Source organism: Oncorhynchus kisutch, linkage group LG18, assembly GCF_002021735.2.
Source record: "Oncorhynchus kisutch isolate 150728-3 linkage group LG18, Okis_V2, whole genome shotgun sequence".
Classification (NCBI taxonomy): domain Eukaryota; kingdom Metazoa; phylum Chordata; class Actinopteri; order Salmoniformes; family Salmonidae; genus Oncorhynchus; species Oncorhynchus kisutch.
The window spans coordinates 56,616,016-56,641,301 of NC_034191.2; the positions used below are offsets into that span (position 1 = coordinate 56,616,016).

Sequence of the window (25,286 nt, forward strand, 5' to 3'; positions counted from 1 at the left end):
GAACAACAATTGATTCCTGTTCAAAATACTATTTTACCTAAACGTAACCGTGTTCTAACCATAAACCTAAGCCTAAAATAGCCTGCTTCCTTATTAGGACTGGCCAAATGTCCTCGCTTGTCCAAATTCTCCTTGTTTTACTATTCTTGTGACGACTTCAGATCCTCCACAGGTATAGTAGAACAAAAGAAACACACACACATTCCTCTAGACTCCAAACATGCCTCTCTTTTGTTTTGTCATTTTGAGAGAGAAAGAGAGATTTTTAATTTCTCTCTCTGCTCATCCATCCGGTGTTTGCTTTCAACGGTTCACACTCCGATTCTAAAATCCAAACCAAATATAAACTGATCCATTTAGTGAGCTATTTCTGTGTATAAAGTAGCATGGATGTGTTGTCCCAGATATGAATGCAATGCAGTCTGATCTTCTTTCTCTAGTTAAGCCTGTGCACTACTGGAGCACACACACACACACATAACAAGGCTCTCATTAGCAGCCTAGTAACAAGGACTGGTTTGGTTTTTGGAAGGCACCACTGTTCCCAATGCACACAAGCACATATGAGCCCGGACAGAATGGGGGAATTTCGCTCCAGGCGTTCCTCCATACCTCCCTCGTCCTCTCCCCCTTCCACACCAGACGTTGGTTCTCTCCATCCCTCAAACCATCCTTCATTAATGTTTCACTACGTGGCTTTTGAGAAGTGAAGTGAAAAGTCCAATGATCAGACAGAGTGTGGTTTGATCCAATGGTTAAATGAATCATTGTTCCTCATCTCGTGTTGAAAGCATTACTCGGGGGACTCTTAAAGCAACACAATGACAGAGAGCACCCTATTCCCTATGTTGTGCACTACATTAGACCTGGGCCCATAGGTATATTCACTATGTAGGTTATAGGGTGCCATTTGGGATGTGACCAGTGTGATGAGAGAGCGCTGCTCTTTTGAACGATAGCTTGTTGAATTCAGTTGTTGGAATTATTACCATTATGTTGTCCAGTTCAGACAGCCAAGGCTTACATGCTTTCATTTCAAACCTCAAACAGCCAAGGCTGAAATGAATTGACTGTGCCACATTGTCTGGTTGTGTTCCAGACTGGTCAGTATGGTTATCTTGGCAGTCTCTCTAAAAATAGTCTCTTGCCGACAGACATTGTGTACAGATGCATTGTATGGAGCACCCTATTCCCAATATAGTACACTACTTTTGACCAGGCTCTGGGTATACAGGGAGTAGGGAACCATTTGGGAAGGAACCTTCTTCTCTACTAGCAGCAGTTATGAGAGGGTTTGGGGGAGACGTTTGTGTAGTTAGTATTTCTGCAGACAGACAGTCCTCGCAGGAAATGTAATCACTATCAGCTCAGGTTTGAAAGGTTAATTGGCTGCTTCTCTGTCAGGACGTGAGACTAGCTAGACTACATGATCTGTGAAATGGAAAGAAATGAATGTCCCAACATGGAAAAACACAGACTCGCTTTCATCCTCAGATGGGTTCCTCAGAACTTTCCCTTTTAAAATCCCACCAACCTTGTTACATTAGGTCAAATATTCTCGCTCTCTCTCCCTCTCGGTTTCTCGCACTCCTCGCTCTAGCCCGCTATCTCTATCGCTCTCTCACGCTCGCTCTCTCTAGCCCGCTGTCTCTCTGTGGCACTGATTAATTAATACCATTTAACATGGTGACCTTTTTTTTAAATACTTTCCATGTTTTATACTTCCCAAGCTGGACAAGTTGCATGGTTTATTACAGGGTTCCCCAACTGACAGGCGGCCCACATGAAATTTAATTTAATATGTGAATCCAGACAAATGTAATCAAGGTTTGAATTGTTTATGTTTTAGTCAAATATTAAATCTGTTTGGGCTTCTTGCGGTCAATTTGCAGCCTCCTAACCATTGCTGCGTGTCTAGTTGATGATCCATGGTGTATTCTATACTGTAGTCAGTTTTCTATCTCATACCTCCTATAGGTGAGATGACTGAAGTACATACAGATATGAGGGGGAGGGAGTCGTGGGCTAAAGCTGTCTATATGGGAAAAGGGGAGGTTGGGGTGTGTGAGATTCAGAGAGAGGGAGAGAGTGAGCAATTGATAGGGGTAAAGAGGAGGTGGGTGGGGGTGTTATGTGAAATGTCACAGATGTGATGATGGGGGAAATGAGCGAAGTGGTCTGATTGATACCCAGTGAGGTGGAAATGTAGGTTAATCTGGTCATATGGCACCATACCTCCCTCCAGACCTCTGTACAGTCCTGTGTGTGTCCAGTAGCATGGGAAAATGAGCAGAGCAGAGGGGCGTTGGCTGAGCATTTGAAGGAGGGAATGAATGGGGGAAAGATGATGGAGAGGAGGAAGAATGAATGAGCAAGCTGAGAGATGGAGAGGAGTAGAAGCGATTTGGAGAGAGGGAGTGGATGGATGTGCAATCAGCAGAGAGAAGATTGGATCAATGTAAAGGAGGTGTGGAGGGAGACTGGGAGGGAGGGACCCTGTATATCATCCATCGCTACTAGTCTACTCATGCTTGTGATTTAATACTAGAGGTGAGTGCGCGTATGCATTCGACGAGTGTGTGTGCTTGCTTGCTTGTGTTTGTGTCTGTATTGTCATGGCCACCGAGCGAGAAGCAAATCAGCAGCCCTCTCCTCTGTCCCCACTCAGTCCCCCCTCTCCCCTCAGTCCCCCCTCTCCACTCTGTCGCCTCCTCCACTTCAGTGACTTTAATTAACCTGCTTGACTATTTGAATGACCTAGTGTGCCTCATGTAACTTGCGTCAGAAAGACGTACGGCAACATACTGATCTATCCCCGTTTTACATTAGCTGTCCCTGTGGGACTGACCACAATACCCACCGAAGTGGCGCCACACCCCCATTTTGCACCAGTGACATTATATGATCCACTCCATCCCTGAGAAAAAGTGTCTGGGTAATGGAATGGACTCACTTCTTGTTCAACTGTGCGTGTGTGTCTTCCCTCGTGTGGCCAGTCCACGTTTGGCTCTGTGAGTAGACATAAATGGGGGTGACAGGAGCGTTATGTTGAGGTATGGGTGGATGATGTGCAACAGAGAGGAAAGAATGTGCTGGAGTGGGTTGCCATGTGTTCAGCCAGTGATAGACCCCTCCCCCTTCCCCCCAAGCCGCCTTCCTCTGGTCCTAGCTCTGATTGACAGATAGCCCCCCTCCCCATAACCCACCCTGGGCTCCTCTGTAGCATGAGGGAGACACCAAGTGGTCACAGTGGGAAACTGCAAGAGGGTCTCTGTCCTTACTTTAACCAGCACAGCATGTCAGTGAGATTGACTTGATTTATTTTACAGATTACACAGGCTACTACTATGCAACGTGATTGGAACAGCACATAGTACAGTGTTTCTGCTGTAAAGGTTGGGGAGAGAGATGGAGCGAGACACCTAACTGTAGGTCCCTCTGGATAAGAACTGCTAAATGACTACAATGGAGATGAGAAAAATATACATGGATGGAGATGAGAGGGAGGAAGAGTGAAAGGAAATGTAGACTGACATCATACTGTACCTCATTGAAAACCACAGTGGTCTTTATTAGGCCGATATTGCCCCCATCTCCATATAGGCTGTCATATTGCAACATAGGGATTTACTCTGTTCAACTTCTACCAAATTCTCAATTAACCTCAGAATGAATTAATCATCCCATATCTCCTCCCAGATGCACCTTGCTATAGCTTGCATCCCAAAATGGCACCCTATTCCTGACACAGTGCACTACTTTTGACCAGAGCCCTGGTCAAAAGTAGTGCACTATGTCGGGAATAGGGTGCCATTTGGAACGGAACTGCCGTCTGCTACAGTTACAGGGCTGCATAATGCATTCTAATCTGCCTTGCTGGGCCAGTACTGGAGAAGAACTCATTTATCAGGGTCTGGGCTGGCAGACGGATAGACAAGCCAAGATCACTCTGCATAAACAGCAGAACTTTGTCCCCCCAGTCATGAGAGTTAGAGGTCCTATAGAGGTCCACATCCTCGGTCCCTCTAGCAGCCAAGGACCCCTTATACAGATTACCCACTCATTCTGTCTGTCACATCTCTTTTAATATCGTATTCATCTAGCTTGGAGGAATCTGAGTCTGCGACAAGCTGTGAGAGAAGCGAACTCTGAATATGTACAGACAGAACAGTGAGACCTGGGTTACAGAGTGTAGTGCGTATGACCCAATACATCACTGGGGCAAAGCTTCCTGCCATCCAGGACCCATATACAGTGGGGCAAAACAGTATTTAGTCAGCTACCAATTGTGCAAGTTCTCCCACTTAAAAAGATGAGAGGCCTGTAATTTTCATCATAAGTACACTTCAACTATGACAGACAAAATGAGAGAAAAAATCCAGATAATCACATTGTAGGATTTTTTATGAATTTATTTGCAAATAAGTACTTGGTCACCTACAAACAAGATTTCTGGCTCTCACAGACCTGTAACTTCTTCTTTAAGAGGCTCATCTGTCCTCCACTCGTTACCTGTATTAATGGCACCTGTTTGAACTTATCAGCATAAAAGACACCTGTCCACAACCTCAAACAGTCATACTCCAAACTCCACTATGGCAAAGAGCTGTCAAAGGACACCAGAAACAAAATTGTAGAGCTGCACCAGGCTGGGAAGACTGAATCTGCAATAGGTAAGCAGCTTGGTTTGAAGAAATCAACTGTGGGAGCAATTATTAGGAAATGGAAGACATACAAGACCACTGATAATCTCCCTCGATTTGGGGCTCCACGCAAGATCTCACCCCGTGGGGTCAAAATGATCACAAGAACAGTGAGCAAAAATCCCAGAACCACACAGAGGGACCTAGTGAATGACCTGCAGAGAGCCGGGACCAAAGTAACAAAGCCTACCATCAGCAAGGGCATTGAAGATGAAACGTGGTTGGGTCTTTCAGCATGACAATGATCCCAAACACACCGCCCGGGCTACGAAGGAGTGGCTTCGTAAGAAGCATTTCAAGGTAATGGAGTGGCCTAGCCAGTCTCCAGATCTCAACCCCATAGAAAATCTTTGGAGGGAGTTGAAAGTCTGTGTTGCCCAGCAACAGCCCCAAAACGTCACTGCTCTAGAGGAGATCTGCATGGAGGAATGGGCCAAAATACCAGCAACAGTGTGTGAAAATCTTGTGAAGACTTACAGAAAACGTTTGACCTCTGTCATTGCCAACAAAGGGTATATAACAAAGTATTGAGAAACTTTTGTTATTGACCAAATACTTATTTTCCACCATCATTTGCAAATAAATTAATGAAAAATCCTACAATGTGATTTTCTGGATTTTTTTTCTCATTTTGTCTGTCATAGTTGCAGTGTACCTATGATGAAAATTACAGGCCTCTCATCTTTTTAAGTGGGAGAACTTGCACAATTGGTGGCTGATTAAATACTTTTTTTGCCCCACTGTACTCGGCGGTGTCAGAGGAAGGCCCAGAAAATTGTTAGACTCCAGTCACCGAAGTCATACACTGTTCTCTCTGTTACCGCATGGCAAGCAGTCCACCATAGTCACTTTACCCCTACTTACATGTACAAATGACCTTGACCGGCACATTGACTCGGTGCCGGTACCCCCTGTATATAATCTTGTTATTGTTGTATCAATTTTATTGTGTAACCTTTACATTTATTTTTTACTTTAGTTTATTTAGTCAATATTTCCATAGCTCTATTTCTTGAGCTGCATTGTTGGTTAAGTGCTTGTAAGTAAGCATTTCACGGTAAGGTCTACACATGTTGAATTCGGCGCCTGTGACAAATAGCATTTCATTTGATTTGACTCCCTTCAAATGTGGTTCAAAAGAAAATGAGTGGATTGTCTCCCTCACAGAGGATAGAGATTCTAAATGATATGCGGCGGTGTTCCTCAATGACTGCAGTTGCCTTGATCCCATCACTTGGGGTCACAATCTTACCATGCACCAGGCCTGCACTCTGCAGATGCATCAGGTCCCTCAATCTACCTATTAATTGTCTGAAAAGGTGAATATCTGATCTATCTTTCTCTCTCACTTCATAGAGGAGCTATGGGGGACTGGCTGGGCAATAGCAGCTCAATGGATGGTGATCAGGGTCTTTATCTCCCCTCTGCACATGTTGTTTCTCTCGCCCTGTTGTGAATGTAGAGAGCAGGATAAATATAGTGTCTATAGTCCCCGCCGAACAACTAGTTCATCTGTCAACGCTCTACACTGTGACCTCTCTGGACTCATTGTGACCCAACGTCAGGGCATAGAGAGCCAGTTTAACGGCCCGCACACACACAAACACACACACACACACGCTGTCTGTCAGGAAAGGGAACTCTCACCACCACTTCCTTTTGTGGTCGTGTGTGCGCGAGCAATCATGTGTGTCCGTCTGGCAGAGGGAGAGATCCTATTTCCTCTGGCTTTCTGACCCTGCCAGTGTCTCAAGTACACCTCTACCTTTCGGGATGGACTGATAGAGCGAGTGAGGTAGCAAGCGGGGATAGACTGACAGACAGAGAGGGACAGGAAGAGAGGGTTAACCAAGGGGGTCAGTGTATTTCGGGGGGTTGCGGCCGTCAGCCATGGTCCCTTTCAGTACATTTAAAGGCTACAGCCGGACAGAGGAGGAGGATGACGAGGTGTTTCTCCGCAGCCCAGGATATAAGGTGACGGACTGAATCCGATATGTCTGCGAAGGTCTTTTAGTTTGTCGGCGTTGTGATCTAGTAGGTCATACTTGATATATATAATGTCAGCTTTTACTTCAACGTGTAAGATGTAAATGTTTGCGTGCTTAAAAAATACAATACGTAGGCTATTGTCTATTGCTTCACAGAGTATCTTCTTTCATGTGGCTTAAATTGCCTATTTCAGCACTGTGTTGGCAAACCTTCCGAGAGCTAAAAACTTGACTGAACTTTAATTAACTCCGATTCTTCCAGACCATCCCATTTAGCAAATGAGGCCACCTCGTTTCTCTTGGCCTTCGCTCTAGTAGTCGGGTCTATTTCTGAGTTTGCTTGCGATAGAGAGAGACCTCTTATTTTCCTTCTCAACAGAACAGGCAGAGAAGGGTCATTAGAATGCAAAAAAAGGGGTGTTTGTGTGTTAAGTACCTTTCTGGAGTCCTTCCCTGCGGATGTGGACCTGATAATATGAGCTCTCAAAATGTTGAGGAGAGCAATACTCTCCTTTTAGAAATCACAATGACGTGGTACATGTCAAAAATGGTATCGATTTCTTCCATCCATGGACAAAACGCTGTCTGCATGCTCAAGCCACCTCACTAAAACCTTCCTTCTCAGGAAAACACTACAGTTTCTATTGCCAATCATTTTTACATGTGTCGTTTAGCAGAGGCGCTCTTATCCAGAGCGACGCACAGTTAGCGCAATGATATTAAGATGCCGAGGTGAGACGACCACATATCTCGGTCGTAGTCAGTACAATTTCCTTCACTAAAGTCATTATCAGCAAAGTCAGTGCTAGTAGGAAACGACCGGTAAACGGGGTGGCACCATGGGGTTTTATCTAAGATGCATTTGGAACCCCTAACCTTTCCTGTGGGGTACTTCATATCTCTTTTGGCAGTTGATTTCCATAGACTCTAATCATTCAGTTCTCATTCTCAGTTCCCCTACTAAGTTTGGCCTTTTGACAGCTGAGTTTCAATGTAGAATTAGCCTTGCTATTATTTGTGCTTGGGCCTCTTTGACTGACACCCAGCTGCAGCAAATATAGTAGGTCCCCACACAAAAAGTTGTAGCAAAGAATTTTTATTTTCTACTGAATCATACACAGACGTTTCGGTTAAGAGCCTTCTTCATTGTGTCTTTACTCCCAGCTGCCGACGTCTGCTACCAATGCTACAGTCAGAACACTGAATGGACAAGCAACGGGGCCTCTCCCGGTGCAAACTTCACTCTGTTCCAGCGCAGCTCTACAGGATATTAAATAATTATTTTGGATTATATTCCTATTATTCCAGGCCAAGCAGGAAGCCCCATCTGTTTCCATTCCAGGGAATGTCTGTCTGGCTGTGCTGTCCGGTGTTTTTACTCAAACTCCCTCCCCTCCCTAATCTCTGTCGCATTTCCTCTTGCATTCCTCACCTGCACTTTTGGGATTATTCTATTGGTTCCATTGTAAAGTACACACAAAATCAACTATTTGACATACTGACGGTATGTGTTTGACCCATGGGGTCTAGTCGGGTGCTTTTCTTTCGAAGGTCTATCTACGTGATGACTATGGCCACTTTACACAAAGTTGGTTTGACCCTTGGCCCATACCAGAGACGGCAGTCTGGCTACCACGACTGTACCTCAACCTCGCTATCTTATTCCGAACCCAAAATATTATTCTGCAGTAATACATTTGATTCTCAGTAGTCATGGAAATCCTGTCTGTGTTGTTGTATAGGCCAGACTGAGTGGCATGTAAAACTGTTGACTGAGCCAACTTTCAGTTTCCCCCCTCCAACCTTAAATATACTAGCGTTTTGCACATTTCCTCAAAATACAGGTTCAACAGCACCACGCCAGCAATATGGCACCGCTATTATGCAACATGCCGTCTTTCGTTTCTTGTCTTGACAATATCATAAACAACAGCTCAGCCAAAAGCCTCTTTTGTGTGTCCAATGTTTAGTCTGAAGGTAGCATTTAGAGCTTTTGTTGCCTGGAATCCAAACGGAATATCACTCTTTTGAACTATTGTTTCAACGGAGGAATATTCCGTTTTAAATTCCAGGCTGAGAAGTTTGTTAATTGTCTCCTCTCCATTGTCAGTGAGTACTTTGGTTTAGAGATTGACGGTGGATATCCCTGCAGACGCTTCGCTATTTAATTGATGAGAGACAGGAAACCCTCCTTCTAGTGCTGTCTCTCATCTGCCTACACTTCCTCTTTCAAACACCCCTTTATTCCTTCATAAGGGTAAGGACCCTCTGCTTTTTATTCTTGAAATCATTCTCTCCATCTCCTAATGTGGGCATTGTATTTAACCCAATTATGGCCAATCAATATCCAGTAATGCTAAATCTTGAATTGTGTTGTAATGCACAGTAGTTTTTATTTATGCGCAGTGTTTGTGTATGGATTTTGCATCAAAATAAGGCAGTTGACTGGCCTAACAATGAATAGCTTGGCTACAGTTGGAAGTATGTAGAATAGATATTGGATGCCATGCAGCATTGTTTTGACACTGGGCTAGGAACAGATGGCTAGAGTGTGTTGCAACATCCGTCCGTACCACATGTTTCTGATTTGCCAAAGCTGCCCATGCATCCTCTTTCTACTTCCTGCTTTGCCGTGGAGATTATATCACTGTGGTCTCTGGTCCGAAAACGACCCTCTCCCCTACTTCTCCGCTCTGTAATGCACCTCCATAGTTCTCCATTAACGGAACGTCTCCAGCCAGTGCGTGCTGGCCATGCTACTCTGTTGGAGAGGAAAGGTTAGTCGCTTGTGAAAAACTCTTATCTCTCCCTCCTTCCAGACGACGTCTCCGGCGGGGCAGGGCCGGCCCGAGTCCCCTGTCTACACCAACCTCCAGGAGCTGAAGATCTCCCAGTCCAGCCTGCCCCCCCTTCCTTCAAGCTCCCCACTGCATGTCCTCGGGGACTGGGAGACCCACAAGGACCTCACCGGCAGACACTTCTACTATAACAGAGCCTGCGGCGAGCGCACGTGGAAACCGCCCCGCGTACGGGATGCGAGTTGCAGTACCAGTAGTAGTCGGGGAGACCCCCATGGCACAGGAGAGATGGAGGTACGTAAACACACCCCTTGGGGGCCCCATTGAAACAGACCCTCATTCCATTGGCTGTATTGCTGTAGCATACTGTCGATACAGTCAGAGCTGAAGTTGAGCTGTAAAGCGAGGGAGAAAAGAGTTTGGTTTGGATCCACAGAGGAAGTTTAACCCATCATGTTGACCCCTGCCGCTGATCTAGAGTCTACCTAATCTACCTAGTCCCCCTAATGTATCAACAACTGCTCTGAAAGGTGGCCCTGGGGCCTAATGATTATATTTTAGACATTTAGCAGACATTTCCCCTAGCAAAGTAGTTATCAGTAGGAAAAGACAAGTGCATTTGTTTTTTTTGGGGGGGGGGTTTACTCCTTGAAGGGTTTCAGATGTTTTCGGAAGATGGGCAGGGACTCTGCTGTCCTGACGTTAGGGGGAAGCTTGTTTCGCCATTGGTGTTCCAGGACAGAGAAGAGCTTAGACTGGGCTGAGCGGGAGCTGGTGTAGGGTTTGAGCATAGCCTGATTTAGTGAGGGGCAGTTCCCCTTGCTCCTCCGTAGGCAAGCACCAGGGTATTGGAAGCGGATGCGAGCTTCGACTGGATGCCAGTGGAGTGTATGGAGGAGCGGGATGACATGGGAGAACTTGGGAAGGTTGAACACCAGTCGGCTGCGGCATTCTGGATAAGTTGCAGGGGTGGACAAGCGGGGACCCCAGCCAACAGAGAGTTGCAGTAGTCTAGACGGGATATGACAAGTGCCTGGATTAGGACCTGTGCCGCTTCCTGTGTGAGTAGGGTCGTACTCTACGGATGTTGTAGAGCATGAACCTGCAGGATCGAGTCACTGCTTTGATGTTGTCAGAGAACAAAATGGTGTTGTCCAGGTTCAGGCCAAGCTTCTTTGTGCTCTGGGAGGGGGACACACCATGGAGTTGTCTACCGTGATGGAGAGGTCTTTGAGCGGGCAGGCCTTCCCTGGGAGGAAGAGCAGCTCCGTCTTGTTCGAGGTTGAGCTTGAGATGCTGGGCCGTCATCCAAGCTGAGATGTCTGCCAGACACGCAGAGATGTGTGACGCCACCTGGGTTTCAGAAGGTGGAAGGAGTTCAGGTGTTGAGGCTTAAGGGAGCGGTTTCGTGACTGGTCTGGCCAGTGGTAGTCCACGTCCTATTGCAGCTCTCCCTGGGTTTTGAAACGGGGCAAGTGTGACTCTGTGTTAAATGAAACCAGGTCAGGACTGAAGTAGGTTTCAGGCCGACGAGGCCGTACTATATTTAAGTGCGGCTAGAGTACTAAGTACCAGTTAGAGAGATGCTCTCCAAATATTTAGGATTCATCTGATGTGATGCCACAGCTGACTGAAGCGCAGATGGAGTGCGTCCCAAATGCCACCTTACTCCCAATCCAGTGCTATACTTTTGACCAATGTCTATAGGGCTCTGGTTAAAATTAGTGCACTAAATATGGAATAGGGTGCCATTTGAGATACTGTCTGTGTCTGCTCGGCATGTCACTTTCATATGTTACTACCGTGGGAAACATGAGGGAGAATGTACGGAGAGAAATAGATGATTTCCAACAACTGTAGAAGTTATATTGTGTTAACTGTGAGCAGTGAAACAAGCTGTTGCTATTTTGATGAGGGCTAGGTAGTAAAATAAACTGCGTACCCTCAGTTTAGATTTCATGTAGCGTTAGTGGTACAACTCTGCCCCCATGAGGTGGTTCAGTGTATTGCAACCAGGCAGGAACTATTAGACTGAGTACTCCGTTTGCAACATGCCAAATTAAATGCTGGTAAATAAACAGGGATTTACATAGTTGATCAAGGTCTCATTTTCTTGGGGATTTAAGCCTTTATGGTGGTGGGATGCATGAATGCATTGTTGGGTGTTTTCGTTTTTCATTTTTTTTTCTTATTGTGGGTACTCTACAGCTATGTCATTGATCATTCACTACTAAATCAAATCAATTGGTCCCGTACACATATTTTGTAAATCTATTGATCTATCAATCTCCCAATCTCCCGAGTGGCGCAACAATCTAAGGCACTGTATCTCCGTGCTAGAGGCATCACTACAGACCCTGGTTCGATTCCAAGCAGTATCACAGCCAGCCGCCATTGGGAATCCCATAGGGCGGCGCACAATTGGCCCAGCGTCATCCGGGTCAGGGTTTGGCTGGGATAGGCCATCATTGTAAATAAAAATTTGTTCTTCACTGACTTGCCTAGTTAAATAAAAAATAAAAATATGACTCTGGAAAAAAACGTGGTTCTCCCCGAATCACAATAGTCTCTTTCTCTCCCTTTCACCCTTCCTTTGTTCCACCGCCTCCTCTCTTCCTCCTCCCTGCTGCCCCCATGCAGCCCCTGTCTTCCGAGGAGAACTGTCACAGCAGCACCTACTCCAGTCAGTCGGACAGTCAGTACGGCACGCCCCCTAGAGGCTGGTCAGAGGAACTGGACGAACACGGACACACCCTCTATGTCTGTGAATATACTCATGAGAAGGTACTGGGGCTCTCCTCTCCTCCGTTGGTTTCACTCTCTCTGTTTCTCTGTCACTTCTCCCAGGGCTCAGGGTATTGTCCCGGGTTCATAGGGGATGGGTCCTAAATCAATAATTGATGCATGTTTATGATCATGTACCCATGGCAGGACTGGCTTTGGGAATTTTGGTTGAGAGAAGTTGTTTTTGTTTGCCATTTTACCCTGCTGTTATCCTTGACAAGCAGTCTATTTATGAAACTGTCATCAGTGCTGATTTAGTATATGTGTTTGTAGTGGATAAAGCACGTGGACGAGCAGGGAAGGCCGTACTACTACAGCGCTGATGGGTCCAGGTCAGAATGGGAGCTACCCAAAGTAAGTAAACATATCAATGTATTGTGTTACGTTGTGTTGTGCTGTGCTGTGCTGTGTTGTTGTGCTGGTTCTGGTTTTACATCCTATGCAGTGTTTTCCATAAGTACATGGAGTAGGCAGCCAAATAGAAAAAGTAGCCAGCAAGGGAGTTCCGGGTTGGGAGGGTCCGGGTGGCATGCCCCCCGCAGATTTGTTTTGCAGAATTAGCTCTATTTTTGATTCCACCCGAAATACACAGCTAGATTATTGAATACTTTAATGACTTTACCTCCCAGATTGGTAAAATTTGTTGTGGTATTGAGTAGAAAGGCATGATTTACAATTAAAATGACTGAAAATTTATAAATTCAGTTTGTTGTTTTGGATATCATGTATGTCTATTTTTGTCCTTCAAATTATGCGTTTGATTAGCGTTGCTGCTGTGGACACTTGGGGTAAGAAAACCAACCTGTCAATCAGTCACTGTGGGTGGGACTTTGAGGGAAGGCGGTAGATTAGTAATGTAGTCAGAAAAAATTGTTTAGTCCACTCTTTCAATTTAATTTGTGGAAAAAACTAAATCTAGTCTACTCTATCTATTTAGTTTATTGTGGTAAAAGCCTATGAAAAAAGTTTGTGTTCTGTCAAGTAAACATGAATTCCCTGTTGAGAAACAATATAAAATGGTTTAAAAATGCAAAATGTTCAGTGGGGGAGGATGGTTATCACCAATTCGGTTCCATTCTGCTAAAAGATCCTCTCAAAAAATAACCGTTTGTTCACAAACTACCCATCACTAGGCTACACTGACGAGTCACTTTAGCAGCACTGGTAAGTCTGGAAATGGGCCTCGAATCCTCTGAAAATACAAACTACATCTTTGGCTTACTTGCCCTGATGCGATACCATGGGAATATAGACTGAGTGTACAAAACATTAGGAACACCTGCTCTTTCTATGACAGACTGACCAGGTGAAAGCTATGATCCCTTATTGATGTTACTTGTTAAATCCACTTCATTCTGTGTAGATGAAGGGGAGGAGACTGGTTAAAGAAGGATTGTTAGGCCTTGAGACATTTGAGACATGGATTGTGTATGTGTGTCATTCAGAAGGTGAATGGGCCAGACAAAACATTTAAGTGCCTTTGAACAGGGTATGGTAGTAGGTTCCAGGTGTACCGGTTTGAGTGTGTCAAGAACTGCAATGCTGCTGGGCTTTTCATGCTCAACAGTTTCCTGTGTGTATCAAGAATGGGCTACCACCCAAAGGACAACCAGCCAGCTTGACACAACTGTAGGAAGCATTGGCGTCCACATAGGCCACCATCCCTGTGGAACACTTTTGACACCTTGTAGAGTCCATGCCCTGATGAATTGGGGCTGTTCTGAGGGCAAAAGGGGGTGCAACACAATATTAGGAACGTTTTGTACACTCAGTGTAACTACGTTGTATGATTTGTAAATATTAAAGGGATATAGGAGATCGACTTTTCAGCCAGTTCGGTCGTCAATCAAAGCACAGTAGCGTAAATAGCCTATACTCCTGGCTCTGGCTCGGCAGGTAGCATGGCGGGTAGGAGCTGACAAGGTAAAAATCTGTTCTGCCCCTGAGCAAGGCAGTTAGCCCACTGTTCCCCGGGCGCCGAAGACGTGGATGTCGATTAAGGAAGCCCTCCGCACCTCTCTGGTCCAAAGGGGTTGGGTGAAATGTTGAATGCATTCAATTGTACAACTGACTAGGTATCCCCCTTTCCCATTATAGGCCTATGAAACACGCAGAATAAAATAAATGAATGTGCCACAAAACAATAATTAAGTGGATTTCAACTCATCGTTACCACGTACATTACAACTCCCTCCTCCGTGAAAAATACATTTCACTGCAGCCAACCACAGCACAAAAATGATAACACAGATACCGAGAGGCAGGACAGACAGCAGACTGGCAAACCAGCAGTGTCCCTGTCATCGCTCGCTTTGTTGACTGTCAGGGACCTGTCCTATGAATAGATCACTAGAAGATGCATGTCGTTCGTTTTAGCGGGAGACTGCTACACGAAGGCTTTCCTGACTAGCGAATTGAAACTTTTTAAATGAAGAGAAGCCTAGTTAATTTACGAAGTGGAAAAAGTAGCCGGCTCACAATGAGTCTTATCAGCTTTTTAGCCGGCGGCCGGTGCTTATGGAAAGTACTGCTCTGACACTACAACCAGGTAGCACACTTCCTACTGCCTCAGTCTATTTCCTCCCCGGTGATCCACAGTCTTCTTCGGTCTCCGTCACCTGTGGTCCATTGACGGCGTGGAGGTTGTGGCCTAATGTACTTGACAGGGACTATTAGTGGCTAGTGACTCTCCCGTAATCTTGTTGGTTTAGCAGGGATCAGAGAGGTAGAGAATAGGCATTAGCTTTCATTTGGCTGGCCAACCGGCGGATACAGGGATACAGACACACACATACACACACATACACACACACACATACACATACATACTGTAGATACAGATAAGCTGGGTGCAATGGTATCCTTTAGCTATCTTGGATGAATACACATGCTGGGAGCTCCTTCTCTCTGAGAGGGTGCCTTCTGATGGGTGACTGATGATGCGCTGGGCCATGAGAAGAGAGGTATGAAGAGGAGATACTGGAAAAATGCCAAGCAATAGCTCTTCTAGGACCTTTACTTTGTCATCTGATCAGTGGAGGATAATGAGTTAACCCTGGACCTCTCTTTCTCTAACCCTCACCCATCCGGTCTCTCTTCTCTTTCTCTCCCTCTCTCTTTCTGTCCTCTGACTTTCTCCACCGTCTCGCTCTCCTGTCTCCCTCCCTCCAGTACAACTTGTCTCCTCCCCAGCCAGGCGATCCCCCCAAGAGTCGTAGTCTGGAGCGGAAACATCCAGACCCCATCGTCCTGACCAAGTGGAGACACAGCACCTACGTACTAGACCTCAACGACAAGGTAAAACCACATGCTCTCGGTCAATGTGTACAGTAACCTTCTTTCAGAACCTCCATGTTTACTGTTGTCAATTCCATTGAAATGGTCAAATCTGGAACTAAACTGAAATTACAATACCAATTTTCCTCATTGATTTTTTAAATTAATTTAATGAATTGAATGGAACGGCCCCCAACCCTGGTTGTCACCAACCACCACTTTTTTGAATGCTGTAAATAAGTTTGACGCTGCTCTGTGAGAGTGTTCTTGAACCCTATCGAAGTTGTCTGGTCAGTACCACAGGTGGTCAGTCTGGCCAGCATGTGGTCACTTCACATCCTCTTGGCCTTGTTTGGGTCTCTTGAGTTTTTATCCCAAAATAGCTCATTGACAAATCCCAGTCACATGCGATGTAGGCTAAACCATGCTCTCCAAACATTCTCCTTGGGACTAGTCCGTTGGGTCCATTGTACCTGGGAAAGTTAATCAGGTGCAGTCTTAGCATTTGAACATATTTGACGGATGTATTTGACCCAGATCTTTGTGGTTCTGTTCCAGTTCTCTTTCAAAAAACTCAGGCGCTTTGATTCGAGCCATCACATGGGGAGATCTGGTCGCAATCTTTACCGTGGTAAAGTTAGTATCTCCCGCTCTCACACCTCCCCTCTTACTTTGCCTCCACCAATCCAGAGCGGAAATGATCAGATACCTACCTATTGCTGATTTAAGCCAGAAATGCGGCATATGAGGCTGCCACACAAAATCTTAACTCGATCTTGATCCTGAATCAATTCCTTTACTCAATCAAATATGCTATGTTGATCTCTGTCTGTCTGTGAGTCAAACCAAATCATTCAGAGGAATGCCTTTGACTATACCCTGAAAGTGAAACAAAGCCTTTAATCTAACTAACATGTTTCCTTTTTAGTTGACACAACCACTTCACAATAACCTAGTTGTATGTTGGCGTAACATGTTCAAATCCATTGGCAGTTTGACGTCAGGTAATCTGCCTTAAGTACCCTAGGGTGCAGTGCATCACTCTAGCTCTATTCCACGGGGGGACGAGTGTCTGCGGGTTTTCCATACTCCCTTATACTTGATTGATGAATTAAGGTCACTAACGAGTAAGGAACTCCCCACACCTGGTTGTCTAGGGCTTAATTGATCGTAAAAAAACAAAAACCTGCAGACACTCGGCCCTCCGTGGAAGGAGTTTGTCACCCCTGCACTAGCTATTATGGAAGATTTCTGCTCCAGATTCTTGATACATTTTCTCTTTCTCACCAACTAACCCTAATCTGACCATTCTCTTCATCCTACCTTGTCTAGTCTCCATCATCATCATGTTGACCTTGTTCTTTATCACTCTGTCTGTCATTGTGTAGGAGTGTGGCCCTACAGCCCCCAAGCACAGTTCTCCTGACTTTGACTCCTGTTAGTATTCCCTGGCTTTGACTCCACAACATGCAACATCCATCTAACATTTTATGTCTCCTCTCTCTTGACACAATTGGTGCATTTGTAAATTCCCTCTGGCTATCTACTCCGATTTCAGAGTGCTCTCGTCTGTGTGCCAGAGTGCAGAATAATTGATGAATTTATGAACGCTCAACACCCATTGAATGGCTGGTGTTGGTAACCGTCGACAAAAAAGAGCAATTAAATTGTTGCCAGCAGCACAGTTACAGTCACCAAATCTCTGGTTAACATGAACAGCCTAACCAGCTCTGCTAGGGTGAGTAAAATGGTCAGAGTGAGGTGTTCTCTCATTTGTGTCTGGAAGCAGCTAGCAAACTAGCCAACATGAGCCAATTAGCTTGGGTGCTTGACTGCCAGAACGCTCAGATCAACCCTACTCCTCGGCCAGAGCGTCCAGTGTGCGCTCTGAGCGCTGCAAGTGCAAAACGCTCTGAATCTACAAATGGGCAACCTGACAACGCTCTGAATTTACAAACACCCAGAGAGCACTCTGGCACCCCAGATTGAATTTACAAACACACCCAATGTCTCACCAATGTGACATCACCATCTAACTGAACAGCAGCAGTTAGGGAGAGCTCCTCCTAAAATGTGCTTCATGTCGTTAAATTAAATAGTTTTTAGTGAACAGTTCGGTTGTTTCAATGCAGTGCTGTGTTCTCCACATCTGTTTTTCCTTTTGAGGAGATTGTTTGATTTTGAAAAAGATTTTGAGATTGATCAACATGGATCTGAAAGCCAACTAGTCTACTAAAGACTTGTTCACATTTGCAGTTTGAAGTGACGCAACTCCTATTTATTTGCATATCTAATTCAAATCTGTTGTTTTTCCTGCAGTCTGAACAGCCAAAAGGACATTGAATCAGATATTTCACGCCACATTTCATACCACCTTCGTAGGTGGTTTGAAATCCGATACAAATATGATTCCTGGTCATGTGACTTGTCTGAATGGTCAATCTGATTTATTTGCCCTCATGTTGTTTTTAGACTGTTATTCAGCATTAGTGAATGTTCTAGAAAGCTGAACAGCTACCTAGCTAGCTAGCTAGTTGATTGCTGCGGCTAGCCAAAAAGGACTTGTTTTGAAAGTTCTTACCCTGTGATTTTGAACATTCAAAGCAACTGGGAAACGTCCATGGCAGGCATTAGCTTGTCAGCTAAGCTTAGCTTAGCTTGTTACATCACTGCTGAGTGATACGAAGCACAAGCACCACCACCGACAGTCAGTAGAACAAATTGGATTTGAAAAACAAAACTGATTTGAGTATTACGGCCTGCAGTGTGAACAAGCCTTAAGTTGTCTTGATCATCTAGCAAGAAGCAACAAGACAGGATTGAGGGACTAGGACATAAGGACAATGAGAAGGAGGGAAAATAGAGGATAAAACCAACAGAAAATGAATTGATTTGGAGGATTTAGGGAGGATTTCTAAAGGAAAGATCGGCATTGAAACGAACCAACATTAACAAACCAAAAAGCAAATAAAGGTGAGAGAGGATTGTTTTGGACATTGTAATTTGTGTGTACAGTGTTAATTACACATTTAATAGCTTTATATTTTCATTTTAAAAAGTGCGCTATTTAAAAAGTTGCATGCTTCAGCGCTCAAATTCGATAAATAACAATGGCAACAGTAGGAGGAGCTTGGCCCATTCCATTTGATCCACCAGCAGAACAGAACTCTGAACATTCTAAACAGCATTACAAGAAAAGCTGAGGGAAAATCCAGAGACCTTGTTTGCTGATTATACCCTTATAGCCTAGTGGTTAGAGCGTTGGACTAGCATCCGGAAGGTTGCTGCAAGTTCAAACCCCGAGCTGACAAGGTACAAATCTGTCGTTCTGCCCCACTGTTCCTATGCCGTCATTGAAAATAAGAATTTGTTCTTAACTGACTTGCCTAGTTAAATAAAGGTAAAAAAATATATATATATTTTTTTTAAAGAGAGCATACTGCTGCTTGGTGTTCTGCCTCATGTAGGCACTTTGGCCATGTCAGAAAGAGAGAATCACCAATTGTCAGATATCTTGGTATTTGATGTACTGATAATCGACTCTTCACCTACAACAATGACACCGTAATGATTCAAGGCTTAGAAGCTGCACTTGTCCTCGATACAGTGCCTTGCAAAAGTATTTATCCCCCTTGGTGTTTTTACTATTTTGTTGCATTACAACCTGTAATTTAAATGGATCTTTATTTTGATTTCGTGTAATGGACATACACAAAATATTCCAAATTGGTGAAGTGAAATGAAAAAAATATCTTGTTTTAAAAAAATATCCCCAAAATAGAAAACATGCTGCGTGCATATGTATTCACCCTTATTGCTATGAATCCCCTAAATAAGATCTGGTGCAACCAATTACCTTCAGAAGTCACATAATTAGTTAAATAAAGTCCACCTGTGTGCAATCGAAGTGTCACATGTTCTCAGTATATATACACCTTTTCTGAAAGGCCCTGGAGTCTACAACACTACTAAGCAAGGGGCACCAAGAAGTGAGCGGCACCATGAAGACAAATGAGCTCCCCGAACAGGTCAGGGACGAAGTTGTGGAGAAATACAGATCAGGGTTGGGTTATAAAAAATATCCTAAACTTTGAACATCCCACAGAGCACCATTAAATCCATATTTCTTTTAATTGAAAGAATATGGCACCACAACAAACCTGCCAAAAGAGGGCCGCCCACCAAAACTCACGGACCAGGCAAGGAGGGCATTAATCAGAGAGGCAACAATGAGACCAAAGATGAACGCTGAAGGAGCTGCAAAGCTCCACAGCGGAGATTGGAGTATCTGTCCATAGGACCACTTTAAGCCGTACACTTCACAGAGCTGGGCTTTACGGAAGAGGGGCCAGAAAAAAGCCATTGCTTAAATAAAAAAAATATCAAACACGTTTGGTGTTCATCAAAAGGCTTGTGGGAGAGATACCCCAAACATATGGAAGAAGGTACTCTGGTAAGAAGAGACTAAAATTGAGCTTTTTGGCCATCAAGGAAAACGCTATGTCTGGCACAAACCCAACACCTCTCAACCTGAGAACACCATCCCCACAGTGAAGCATGGTGGTGGAAGCATCATGCTGTGGGGATGTTTTTCATCGGCAGGAACTGGGAAACTGGTCAGAATTGAAGGAATGATGGGATGGTGCCAAATACAGGGAAATTCTTGAGGGAAACCTGTTTGTCTTCCAGAGATTTGAGACTGGGTCAGAGGTTCACCTTCCAGCAGGACAATGACCCTAAATCCCAGTGGCTAGATATGTCAAGCTTATGCAAAAGGTGGCTCTACAAAATATTGACTTGGGGGGGGGGGTTTGTCTTATTTCTTGTTTGTTTCACAATAAAAAAAGATTTAGCATCTTCAAAGTGTTAAGCATGTTATGTAGTAATACATTTTAATTCCAGGTTGTAAGGCAAAAAAATAGGAAAAATGCCAAGGGGGTAAATACTTTCACAAGCCATTGTATACATGAGTTTACATCACTGAAAGAGCTAGCAGACACCTTGTAAGAGAATGGCACTCTAACACCACAGCCCAGAACAGCAGCACACAGACAGAGCATCCCATGGGACATTTCTCAGAGTGAAACTACTATTCCCTGGCATGTCAGTCAGAAAGCTATGGTACGCAATCACAGCAAGTGCCTACTTTGTGCATGACACAAGTAATTTTTCCAGCAGTTGTTTACAGACAGATTATTTCACCTATAATTTACTGTATCACAATGCCAGTGGGTCAGAAATGTACATACACTAAGTTGACTGTGCCATTAAACAGCTTGGAAAATTCCCGAAAATGATGTCATGGCTTTAGAAGCTTCCGATAGGCTAATTGACGTCATTTGAGTCAATTGGATGTGTACATGTGGATGTATTTCAAGGCCTACCTTTAAACTCAGGGCCTCTTTGCTTGACATCATGGGAAAATCAAAAGAAATCAGCCAAGACCTCAGAAAAAAATGTGTAGAAATGTCTGGTTCATCCTTGGGAGCAATTTCCAAATGCCTGAAGGTACCACGTTCATCTGTACAAACAATAGTTTGCAAGTATAAACACCATGGACAACGCAGCAATATCTGTTCCCATTGGCTGTAAGTGACCATACATTGTGGCAATAACAAGGAAAGCCAAAGTACCAAATAGCAGGGCCTAAAGTTATTTATAAGAGATCATACAAAATGTTTTCTCATGACTCTTTTGTTGAAGATGTAAAAACATGTATTTTGGTCTGATGTGTATAAGGAGGAGAATCCAGATGCAGTACTTGAAGTATTTGTAAAATTATTCTTGCAATTGTTGACAAACATGCACCTGTTCAGAAACTAACTGTGAGAACTTTTAGAGCCCCCTGGATCAAAGAAATGATGCAGAACAGCTGGCAAACAAGTCAGGCTGCTCAGCTGATTGGTTGACATACTGTCAATTGAGAGTGAACTTAACCAAAAACTGAATAAAGTATATTACCAAAAGAAGATACATGACATTAAAAACTACAGGAAAAGAGCACCTTAAATGACATGGGCAGAAAACATAATTAATCTACATGGGTCATTTATAACAAAACCTTTTGATGTTGCTAATCATTTCAATGACTATTTCACCGGTAAAGTGGACAAACTGAGAAGTGAGATGTCAACATTCAACAGTGAACCGTATTGAAGATCTATTAATGAAAGAGAAGGATTGCTGTTTTGAATTTGCTCAAGTTTGTGTGGAAGAGGTGGAAAACAGTTGTTATCCATCAATAATGATAGACGATGTAGACGTTAAACTATTGAGAATGGTAGCAGACTGTATTGCCATGTCTTTAACCAAAGCCCAAAGGAGTGTATCAATAGGTGGAAGGAGGCTAAAGTAATTCCACTACCTACAAATCGTAAAGCACCCTTTGCTGGCTTGAACAGTCACCCAATCAGTTTGCTACCTGTTCTTATTAAACCTATGGTCTAAATTGTGTTTGAACAAATACAATGCTATTTTAGAAAAATGTTACTACTGACGTTCAGCATGCATATAGGGAAGCAAAGTCAACGTGTGCTACATTGACTCAGATGACTGATGATTGGCTAAAATAAATTAATAATAAGATAATAATTGAAGCTCTATTGTTAGATTTCAGTGTTATTGAAAAAACTCACTTGTTATGGCTTTACATGGTAATACCTGCCATCATATGGTTGGAGAGTTACTTATCCAATAGAACTCATAGAGTATTCTTCAATGGAAGCTTCTCTAACATCATACAACATATACAGTGCGGTATTCCTCAGGGCAGTTGCCTTGGGCCTTTACTCTTATCAATTGTTCTTTTTTTACAAATGATTTGCCTCTTGTCTTACAAGAAGCTAAAATGACTGTATGCTGATTATTGCAGACTCTACACATCAGCACCTACAGCCAGTGAGCTCACTGAGACTCGTAGCAAGGAGTAACAGCCAGTGTCAGAATGGATAATTAAGAATAAACTGGTCTCAAATACAGCTAAAACAAAAAGCATTGTATTTGGTTCAAAGCATTCTCTAAGACCTAAACCTCAACTGGAGTTGTTTATAAAGGGTGTGACCATTGAACACGTTGAAGAAGCTGAACTCCTAGGAGTAACATTGGATGGTCAGTTATCATGGTCAAATCATATTGACAATATCAACTGTACTAGTTGATCAGGCTTTGATCTTGTCCCATCTTGTTTACTGTCCGGTAATATGGTCAGTTGCAGCAAAGAAAGAACTAGCAAAGCTGCAGCTGGCGCAAAAAAAGAGCAGCACACCTTGCCTTTAACTGGACACACATAACTAACATCAACAACATGCATGGTAGTCTTTCATGGTTGAGGAGAAATTGACTACATGTAGTAATTTTAATAAATATTTGTGTGTTAAAAATGCTAAACCACTTGTGTAATCTATTTTCATACACTTCAAACAGACATACATACCCCACCAGACACGCCACTAATGGGTTTCTTCACGGTACCTAAACCAAAAACAGATTTAATGTGTTTCTGAGTTATGTATAGTGCCATGCCACCGTGGCGTCCTCTACAAGCAGAGGTTACTCAGGCAAAAAGCAAGTTTAAATGTTACAGTATGTTTTTTTCCCCCCACTGCTCCTCTCCTAATTTAACTGTACTGTGTATATGAAGTGTGTAACTAGTATCTCTGTTGTCTCTTGTTGTCTTTCCTATATGTAACTCTTATTTTATTTGTTTATTTTCAATTTAATGTAATATCTTGTGGTGTTCTTGTCTATTGCTGTTAAATAACATTCACATTTTCCATGACAACATGTGGAGTCTCTGAAATATAATTAGAATTAACTAAGTCAAAAACGAACATTTAGCTGTTAGCTAGGCAAGTTGTATTTTGAGGCTTAAAATCTAAGCAAAGAGATTTTGCGGTTGGAATTGCAGGATGTATTTATACTGAACAAAAATATGAACGCAACATGCAAAGGCTTGGTCCCGTGTTTCACGAGCTGAAATTAAAGACCCCAGAAATGTTCCACACTCACAAAAAGCTTATTTTTCTCATTTTGTGCCACAAATGTGTTTACGTCCCTGTTAGTGAGCATTTCTCCTTTCCCAAGATAATCCATCCATCTGACAGGTGTCATATCAATAAATGTATTAAACCGCATGATCATTACACAGCTGCACCTTGTGCTCGGGACAATAAACGGCCACTCTAAAATGCGCAGTTCTGTCATGTAACACAATGCTGCAGATGTCTCCAAGTTTTGAGGGAGAGTGCAATTGGCATGCTGACTGCAGGAATGTCCACCAGAGCTGTTGCCAGATAATTTAATGTTAATTTCTCTACCATAAGCTGCCAACAACATAATTTTAGAGAATCTGTCAGTACGTCCAACTGGCTGGGCCTGGCTCCCCAGTGGTTGGGCCTGGCTCCCAAAGGGGGTTGGCCTATGCCCTCCCAGGCCCAGCCATGGCTGCGCTTCTGCCCAGTCATGTGAACCCATAGATTAGGGCCTAATTTATTTATTTCAATTGACTGATTCCTTTTGTGAACTGTAACTGAGTAAAATTAGTTTATTTTTGTTCAGTATAGTTATAAGCAGTGGCAAAGCACGTACCCACTTAATGTGGGGGTGCCCCTAATGCTATATTTTTATTATTCAATATATATATAAGTTTTCAAAACATTACGAATATAAATATACAGTTGAAGTCGGAAGTTTACATACACTTAGGTTGAAGTCATTAAAACTTGTTTTTCAGCCACTCCACAATTTTTTAACAAACTATAGTTTTGGCAAGTTGGTTAGGACATCTACTTTGTGCATGACATGTAATTTTTCCAACAATTGTTTACAGACAGATTATTTCACAATTCTAGTGGGTCAGAAGTTTACATACACTAAGTTGACTGTGCCTTTAAACAGCTTGGAAAATTCCAAAAAATGATGTCATGGCTTTAGAAGCATTTGATAGGCTAATTGACATAATTTGAGTCAATTGGAGGTGTACCTGTGGATGTATTTCAAGGCCTACCTTTAAACTCAGCGCCTACCTTTAAACTCAGTGCCTCTTTGCTTGACATCATGGGAAATTCAAAAGAAATCAGCCAAGACCTCGGTTCATCCTTGGGACCATTTTCCAAACTCCTGAAGGTACCACGCAGCCATCATACCTCTCAGAAAGGAGATGCGTTCTGTCTCCTAGAGATGAACATACTTTGGTGCGAGAAGTGCAAATCAATCCCAGAACAACAGCAAAGGACCTTGTGAAGATGCTGGAGGAAACGGGTACAAAAGTATTTATATCCACAGTAAAACGAGTCCTATATCGACATAACCTGAAAGGCCACTCAGCAAGGAAGAAGCCACTGCTCAAAAACCGCCATAGAAAAGCCAGACTACGGTTTGCAACTGCACATGGGGAGAAAAATAGTACTTTTTGGAGAAATGTCCTCTGGTCCGATGAAACAAAAATAGAACTGTTTGGCCATAATGACCATTGTTATGTTTTGAGGAAAAGGGGAATGTTTGCAAGTCGAAGATTACCATCCCAACCGTGAAGCACAGGGGTGGCAGCATCATGTTGTGGGGATGCTTTGCTGCAGGAGGAACTGGTGCACTTCACAAAATAGATGGCATCATGAGGCAGTTAAATTACGTGGATATATTGAAGCAACATCTCAAGACATCAGTCAGGAAGTGAAAGCTTGGTCGCAAATGGGTCTTCCAAATGGACATGACCTTAAACATACTTCTAAATTTGTGGC

The 25,286-nt window shown here is 43.5% G+C and overlaps 1 protein-coding gene across 4 annotated transcripts in view; it reads left to right on the forward strand.

The window, feature by feature from the left end:
• Positions 1-25,286, forward strand: part of LOC109908737 (rho GTPase-activating protein 12) — a 101,342-nt gene that overhangs the window by 63,120 nt on the left and 12,936 nt on the right. For 2 of the 4 annotated variants that reach the window (XM_020507398.2, XM_020507401.2), the window contains exons 3-7: positions 9,511-9,783; positions 12,130-12,273; positions 12,547-12,627; positions 15,445-15,570; positions 16,108-16,185. In XM_020507398.2, coding sequence (XP_020362987.1) covers positions 9,511-9,783; positions 12,130-12,273; positions 12,547-12,627; positions 15,445-15,570; positions 16,108-16,185 — 702 coding nt within the window. The remainder of the gene's footprint in view (positions 1-9,510; positions 9,784-12,129; positions 12,274-12,546; positions 12,628-15,444; positions 15,571-16,107; positions 16,186-25,286) is intronic. The other 2 variants (XM_020507399.2, XM_031796340.1) reach the window with 1 other exon arrangement.